Source organism: Hesperophylax consimilis, chromosome 11 (genome assembly GCF_061612785.1).
Source record: "Hesperophylax consimilis isolate HC1 chromosome 11, BYU_Hcon_1.0, whole genome shotgun sequence".
Lineage (NCBI taxonomy): Eukaryota > Metazoa > Arthropoda > Insecta > Trichoptera > Limnephilidae > Hesperophylax > Hesperophylax consimilis.
The window spans coordinates 36,370,016-36,378,719 of NC_142846.1; the positions used below are offsets into that span (position 1 = coordinate 36,370,016).

Consider the following 8,704-nt stretch of genomic DNA (forward strand, 5'->3'; position numbering starts at 1 on the left):
TCGATGAATTCTGGATGACTAATATTTTATCGGGAAGTTCGCATGCTGTCATTTTTTAAACACGTATAATTTTTTTCCGTCTGGTAAGTGAACAGATTGTTTAAAATAATTACTCATAAAGAGCCTATATGGTGAACGTGGACATGTCAAACAAAACACAAAATTTCACAAGGGTTTAGATTTTAATATTCAATGTCCTAATTTTTTTCATTTTTCTTCGTGCGATATTAATTATTTTAGAAGTATGATTTTTTTTGTAGGAAGAATTAAAAATTTTTTTAGTTTTAGTTTTGCAAAACAGAGCCATAAATCTTAAATCGAAGACGAAACAAATATCCAAATAATAAAAATGTCTTGAGGGACCTAAACGTGGGTATTATCTTTCAATGAAATTGTGTACTTAATGTAATAGTTTTTCTTTTAAAAATGTTTAATTGCCAATAGAGTTCAGAATTTATGCGAAAACTTAATAAACTTAAAAATAAAAAACGAACCCGTAAAAACAAACTTTTTAGTGTAATACATCTATTTTTACTAATAGACTAGCTGACGTGTTCCTGGCGTTGTTCGTTGACTTTTGAATGGATTGGGGATAAGTTTTGAGGTTGTTAATTCTAATTTGGGTGCTTGTCAACGTCTTTAACCATTCACTTCCACGTATGATTACATCATCGCTTCCAAGTCATACATTGTCCTCATACCTCTTTCTTGGTTCATCATATTATCGTGTTATAATAAGTTTTCGTTTTACTTGATCGTATCATGTCTTCCTCGAGTGTCCTAGACCTCTACAACTCTTCATTTCCAAGTCATAGATTCTCCTTACACCTATTTCTTTATTCATCACTTACGTCTCATTTTACCGCAAATAATGATTTGATTCATGCCTTTTCGGGCATCCCAACTTTTTCTACCATTTACTTCATCTAGTATCATGAAATCAATATTGTTACTGTAAAAAACTACATTATGACGACTTTACTTCGACTCCGTATCTCGTCCAAGTGCAGATATAGTACTATAGGCAATCACCACGCGCGCATTCAGTAGCCACAACATATATTTTCTCCTATGGTATCCCAGCGAAAGGATAACAACGCCCTACTTACCTACTGAGTAGAAGTTCCTGTGGCCGCCATTCTCTGCAGGGTACTGGTTCGGGCTAGCCGATCGCTTGGGTGATTCGCCTATATATCTTCTGATTTAGTGTCGTGTGAATATGTTACGTTAATTTAATAAACATAAATTGCGTGAAATATAACCATCTTTATTTTATTTGACATGACACCCAATAGTATACTTGATCGATAAGGTAAGCGTCTATCTCAACATACTACAGTGCCTTAAGTATCTCTCGAGCGGCTCCAAATTTTTCTACACTTAAAACCACTCTCTAAATACTTCTGGCACTAATAAGAACAAAAATTGAAATTTTCAACATAGGACGGGACAAACAGAGAAACATTCATTTATATATATCTCTCTCTGGTTTCAATGCTGGGATTGGTTTGCAGCAATTTCATCTAATCTCCTTTTCCATTCTTCCCTGTCTTGTGCGGCTCTTTTGACTTCTCCATATGATGAGCAGCGCACGTCCACCAGCAGGTCCTCCAGGTACTTTCGGCGTGGGCGTCCCCTAGAGTTGGTCCCCTCGGTCATACCCTCCATTATGACAAGCAAGAGGCCTTCTTGTCGTATAACATGGCCGATACATCTTGCACGCCTTTCGGACAAGGTCCTGAGCAGGTGCCTTCCTCCTTCGATTCTTTGGAGAACTTCCTCATTTGTAATATGGTCTCTCCAGGAAATTCCTAACAGTCTTCTATAGGACCACATCTCAAAAGCCTCTAGTCTCCGTTTATCTCTTTCGGATAGGCACCATGTTTCGCAGCCGTACATCAAGATACTCCATACATAGGTCTTGATGAGGAGTATTCTCAGTTTTAGGTCTATATTATTCGATTCTATTATTTTCGACCTTTTATTGAATGCAAGCCAGGCCTGATGTATACGGCTGTCAACCTCGCTCTTAGACCGACCGTCCCATGTTATTTTACTCCCGAGGTAGACAAACTCCTTGGTGTTCTTTAGTGGAACTCCTGCCATCTCTACTCTCATCTGATGTTGCGTTCGGCCTACAGTCAGCAGCTTTGTTTTGTCTTTATTTATCTTCATGTTGTAGTTGTTTTGAAGAATGCTTTGCATGGTTGTTAAGGCCTCTTGCAGTTTTTCTTCGCTTTCAGCAACCAAAGCAATATCGTCACCAAACCTTATCATATCCACCTTTTGCCCGTGTATCTTTACACCTTTTCTGTGACTCATTCTCTCTCTCAAGTCATCAATCGCACTCCGTATATAATCATTAAAAAGAACAGGTGACAGAGAGCATCCCTGTCTCACCCCTTGTCTTATACTGGCTTCTTTTGTTTCATTGTCACATCTAATTATAGCGGCCTCATTCTTGTATAGCGCCTGGATTATTCGTCTATTTCTATATTTTATATCAATTCTCTTCAGAATCTCGAAGAGTCTTTTCCATTCTACTTTGTCGAAAGCCTTCTCCAGGTCTATGAATGTGTTTTGGTTTCTTTTTATTCTTTTTTCTAGTAGTATTCGTAGCGACAATATTGCTTCTCTGGTTCCTACACCTCTTCTAAAGCCATTCTGGTCTCTGGAAAGGATGTTCTCTACTTTTGGTTCGATTCTTTTTAGAATGATATTAGTCAATATTTTTGAGGCATGGGATGTTAGGCTAAGAGTTCTGTGTTGTTCACATTTCGTCGTGCCTACCTTCTTTGGTAATGCGACAATTAGGCATTTCTCAAAATCCTCTGGTATCTCTCCAGTCTTATACATGGTTTGTATCATTTTAAACAGGGCATCTGTGGTTCCTTTTCCTGCTGGCTTAATTAGTTCAGCCAGAACGTCATCAATTCCGGGTGTTTTCCCGTTTTTGAGATTTTTCAGTGCGAGGTCAAACTCTTTTCTAGTCATTGGATCTCCCAAATCATCTGCGTCTACCTCATTTTCTCTTTCTATCAATGTTTCGTTGTCACAATTTCCCTTTCCATTGTACAGCATTTCGAGATATCTTTTACACCTTTCTCCTATTTGGTCATTTTTGAAGAGTATTTTACCGTCTTCTCCTTCTATTGCATTACCTTTTCCAACTCTCATCCCAAAGAAGTATTTCACCGCAGCGTGAGCTCTCTCTACATTTTCTCTCTTGAGGTCCTCGTTTATCTCATCGCATTTATTCTGTTAGAATGTTTCTTTGGCTATTCTTGACTCTCTATTTATTTATATATGTAAAACGTATTTAAAAAAAATTGGTTTGACTGAGGATTGAATCTTCCTCCCTAGGGACTGACTAAAAAGAGAAAACCGCGCTACCACTTAAGCCAAATTGAATGGTACCGAGATTTATTTCAGATATTAACTGCTGTAATTTTTTGTAATATCATCCAATTTCAGAAAAAAATACGTATCTTATCTTTGAGTACAGCCAAAAATGGATAGAATGCACTGTCATCCAGTTCGATTGGATGTAGGGTTAATTCCCACTTAGAATATTTCACTTCATTTATTTATTTATTCTTTCAAGAAAACATAATCGAAATTCAACATGTATTTAGTAAAAAATGAAATGTGTCGTCTTTTTCGAGCAAAATCGCCAAATTCATTACTATATATAGATCAGTGAAGATTTTCTAAGAAATACCGACCAATATGAATAAAATGTGTTAAAAATTTTAAAAATAAGTGTCGAAATATGTGAAGCGTAATTTTTAATTATGTAATTCTATTTTGTTAAGTTCACTTTTTTAAATTTAAAAACTGTGCTTAGTTTGTAATTTTAGATCTATATATTTGAACTTAATATGTACGTAAGCATTGTACCGTAAAGTGTTCTACTTTAACTACTATAACTATTTTAAGTTAAGTGAGTTAAAAAAAATAACGAATACGATCTTTTCGATTTTATGGAAATCGAAGTGGCAGCTAAACCTTCCAATTTTATTTACACCTCCACCTTTGTATCGCATTATTACCAATAACCCTACAAGGAGAAGACTTGGAGGCTCTATATCGATCGGAACTGCCCGAAGCCTCACGGAAAACTGCGAAGTTATATCGTAGGTATTGCCATCAAAACCGTTTTGCGACTCTAAAGGATTATTTATCGGGTTATTTTATGTGAAGACCTGTACAGGAACGTTGTCTCCTCTTATATGTAATAAAATGTTACAGTGTTTAAACGTTATGATATTCGTGGAATGCATTTGAACAGTGGGACTGTTTTTTTCCATAATTGAATCTGTCCCTTTTAAGATTACGATTCCAATATCAAAACAATTTTTTGCAGTGTTTATGATTCCATAATAATGAACAATTTAAACTATTTTAAATATCATAATATGTATATTTTAGTAAGAGTTCTTTGCTTCATGAAAACGCCTTTTTGCCTCATCTGACTCCTCTTACGATTGGAGTCAGATCAGTATAGACGCTAAGTGCTAGTTCAGATACGGCGGGAACCGCGCGGTTTGAGAATCGCGCGGGAACCGCGTGGGTCTTATTTACGCAGGTATTTATATCAGGTATAATAATCATTCAGACATAATCGCGCGGTTAGTCCAACCTCGCGATTACCGCCACTCAACCGCTAGAAAATAGAATCGTGCGGCGCCCACGCGTTTTTATTACTATGGAGATCTTCCTCAGCGTTCAGTAGCGTTGCGGGCACCGCGCGATCAACACGTCACAACGAGAGCACGCCTGAGCTAGCTATGGATCTGTTCGACACAGAGTTATTTATTGATGAAGTGGAGAAAAGACCTGTAATATGGAATCTTCAGTGTGCGGATTATTTGGATAAAATTGCAAAGAACCGAGTATGGCAAGAGTTGGTGGAAATATTTGGAAATGGTGAAGACACGTTGGAAAAAAAGGCTATTTTAGGTAAGAAAAATTTATTGACATTATTATATTTTTGAATCTTGCCATGAAACACTCCCTTCGTTCACGAAGTAATGAGCGAATTGATGTTTAAAGATGACGGTGCCCCTCTTCCTGCATGCAAGGTATTGAGACTAGTCATTGGTGCAGTATATAAAGTATCTTTATATTTTATACCATCTCTACTCCTCACATAGTTGTGTAGAACGCAACAGGCTTTTATTATGTCTTCGGCAAAGTCTATTCCACATTTATAGGCCTATGAAAGATACGCCATTTGTTAGCCAAAATACCAAAAGTGCACTCAATGTTACGTCGGGCTCTCGATAACCTACATATAGTTAAAAATCCTTTTTTCATGTGATAAACATTTGCCTGCATATGGTCGCATTAAATTTTCTGATAAACCGAAGGCTTCATCTCCAACTATGACATTGGCAACAATCCAACAGGCAGTGGTGTTGAATCTACATTAGATATTGGTTTAGGTTGTGGTATATTTAATGATTTTTCTATCAGTCGTTTATAAAATAAAGAATTTTTGAATATTGCGGAATCACTGCTTTTGCCATAAGCCCCAATGTCAACATAAGTAAAACAATAATTAGCATCGCAAACTGCTAAGAGCACTATAGAAAATAAATGTTTGTAGTTATGATACAATGATCCCGAATCGACAGGCTTTATAACTCGGATATGCTTGCCGTCTATAGCACGAATGCAATTTGGAAAATTCGCATATCTCTCGAACTCTTGAGCTATTCTCTTCTAGAAATCTTCGGTTGGTTCGGCCATAACTTTACTAACCAACTTTTTCCACAACGATTTACACACTTCACGGACAATTCCTGTAATCGTAGATTTTCCAAGGCGTTAGTTGTAGCTTAATTCTCCAAATGAACAACCCGTACCAAGATACCTAAAACAAGAAAATTAATAATGACATTATTTTCAGGTACAACACTCCAAAAAAATGGAAAAACATACGGGATTGTTACAATAAAGAATACAAAAAAGGGAAAACAACTCCTTCCGGTTCAGGTGCTCGTAAAAGAGCCCAATATATGTATTTTTCAAGGCTTTCTTTCCTGCAGAAGAGTGTAGACAACGATGAAACTTTGAAGGTACACCCACCCTGTCCCACCCCGGTATAGGTGACTTATGGTCACCCCTTCGGAGCTCTCGCATGAATCTAATTTTTTTGAATAAACGGCTCTACAATTTATATAAATGAAGCTAGGCCTTCAATGTCCCCGCATACGGTGTTATGAAGCGGTATGCAAGCGCTTACAAGTACTAAACTAAGGACAACACAGAAAAATAAACAACAAAACAATCAAGTTCAAGTGTCAGGCAGATAGTTGGTGGAGGGGACCCACACTCCAGTACCTGTAAACACATAAAAGTAAAGTAAACAATAGAGTGACGGGGGAGTTTTGCCGAACCACGACTGGCAGTCCTGTTGAGAAATTGGTGGTGGTTGGGGCGACTGGTGCAGGTCAGGACTTCCACACCCCTTAGCCGACCACCCGGTGGTGCCCTGAAGATAAGTATTGGAAAAAGAGGGATAAAACCCTAAAGAACCTAGGGGAAAGAAGCGTCAGGAGGTCGGAGGCAGGGTGGAGGTTACCTCAGCCCGCACAGTCACCCCTCTGACCACCAACGCTCATCAGGGGTGGCGCAGGTGATTGGCGGAGTCCCCCGGTAAGAAAGAATAATAAGAAGCTCCAGTCGTGCATGCGGGGACGAGGCCCGTTATCCAACCCCTAATGGGGAAAATAAACAAAACAAAACAGACAACGGAGTTCAGTTTTCGCCTGTAAACTCGTTGCTGTTACTAAAAAAAAGAAAAGAAAACCGGAAAAAATACATGCAAAAAGAAGAGAAAATAAGAGGAAAAATGAAAAACAATAATCAATCCAAAAAGTGCCACATAAGGGCAACGGTAAATAAGTAAAAACAAAAGTAAAGGTGTAAAAATAAGATCTGCATGGTCTGTAGAGAGGACAGTAAGTATTGAATAAGAATAAGAAGTAAGAGAGATAATAAAGACAACGATGAAACTACTAATAGTATGAATGAACAGTCAAATGTAATAATAGACGAAGACAATAATGAGACACATCAATTAAACGCCAATGCAACCGAAGCCACTGAAGTAGGTCCCCCTAAACGAAAGAAAAGAAATATACCAGAAGAACGAATAAGTGATTTAATTGAAAAAAGCATTGAGTCACGACAAAATTTTGAAAAAGGACTCCGAGAAAATAATATTTCCAGACAAGATGACGATAAACTTTTTTGTTTATCGTTATACAAAGAACTGAAAAAAGTAACAGATAATCGACGTTTAGCGACCAAAATTGAATTGCTTCAAGTTACACAAAAAGGACAAGCTTTACCACCCTCTGTTTGCATCAGTGCTCACCAGATAATACCTAATACATCGTATTGGCAAAATCAATAGTAAACAACTCCGCAAGGATATTTTACTACAAATGGATCTGCTGTTATTCCGCCTGGGTCACCATCGCCATCATCTCAATATAGTACCTACTGCCTCGCAGTCTTCTACAATAATAGAAAATATATATGCTGATTTTAATGAACAATAAATAAATATCTTACCTCAAAGTTACTACGAGTTTTTCTTCTGGTGACACGCTTGCCCTCATATGTGTTTCAGAGCTCGAAATATCTTCCCTGATTAGTTTAATTAGTTCATCAAAAGATTTTATTGACATTCTTAAATAGTCAAAAAATTTCCTCTCAATCATTCTTAAATTGGGATAAAGCGTTACGAATTGGCCATGTGTCAGTCGATCCCTTAATATTGGATGCACCCAATACTGCCTTTTCCTTCCTTTCTTTATTTTTTTCTGGAGCAGCCACAGACACGCTAGTTCCTCTTCGACTTCCATCTTGAAACTGATCGATAATTGCTAACTAACCGCCGATGTTTGAACAGTCAACATTTTTGCGGTTCAAGCCGCGCGATTTTATCAATCGCGCGGTTATCGCCGTGTCTGAACAGGCCCTAATCATCCCGCGTTATCCAAAATGGTCTCACAATCATTCAAAACAACTCACAGGTTTGATTTTTAGCTGTATTTTCATCTAGTAACATGCAAAAACATTTTTTTTGTAACTTTAAGGTTAACCGTGCCACCTGAAGATGTCATCGCAGGTCACGTTCGAGGATCCCACCACTTACCCGCCCCGGTATAGGTAACTTATGGTTACCCCTTCAGGGCACTAGCATGGACTCTAATTTTTTTTTTCATGAACGACTCTACATTTAAAGAACGAAGCTAAACCTCGAATGTCCCCGCATACGTTGTTAGCAAGCAGTATGCAAGTGCTTGGTTATGTACAGGTTAGTATAGTGTTAGTAAATGCTTACCTTTTGATACAACAAAATTCACTCCGGCCTAATACTTACCTATTTCCGTATTGCAGCTACCTTCAGCCATACAACATACCCCAATTAGGGATGCCATAGACTCACTGGCTTCAGATGGTTGGGAGTAGTTGGAAGTCTTGTGCCATATTCACATAAAAAAGGTACGGTTGTATTGATTATATGTTATACGTTATAAATTTTTTGTAATATCCAATTTTTTGTTCATTTATCAATCATTTTATTTTGTATCTGAAATGCCATTATTGCGAACTTATACGTTCAGTATTATAAATTTTGCGTGTATTTTTGACAATTTGTTGACGGCAACAGCAAAAGCAATTG

At 37.6% G+C, this 8,704-nt stretch overlaps 1 protein-coding gene across 1 annotated transcript; it reads left to right on the forward strand.

Moving 5' to 3' along the window:
* Positions 1 to 4,790: 4,790 nt before the first annotated feature.
* LOC149420093 (uncharacterized) lies at positions 4,791 to 7,426 on the forward strand. Its single transcript, XM_089636951.1, has 3 exons — positions 4,791 to 4,984; positions 5,924 to 6,059; positions 6,998 to 7,426. The coding sequence occupies exons 1-3, from the start codon at positions 4,791 to 4,793 to the stop codon at positions 7,424 to 7,426; spliced, it is 759 nt and encodes a 252-aa protein (XP_089493077.1).
* Positions 7,427 to 8,704: the final 1,278 nt, after the last annotated feature.

Bases quoted from the DNA above. Each gene is read 5' to 3' on its own strand.
- LOC149420093 (XM_089636951.1), top strand. From the start codon at position 4,791: ATGGATCTGTTCGACACAGAGTTATTTATTGATGAAGTGGAGAAAAGA. The intron at 4,985-5,923 runs ATTATATTTTTG...CAGGTACAACAC, and splicing joins AAGAAAAATTTATTGACATT to TCCAAAAAAATGGAAAAACA. The intron at 6,060-6,997 runs GTAGACAACGAT...ATAAGAAGTAAG, and splicing joins TTTCTTTCCTGCAGAAGAGT to AGAGATAATAAAGACAACGA.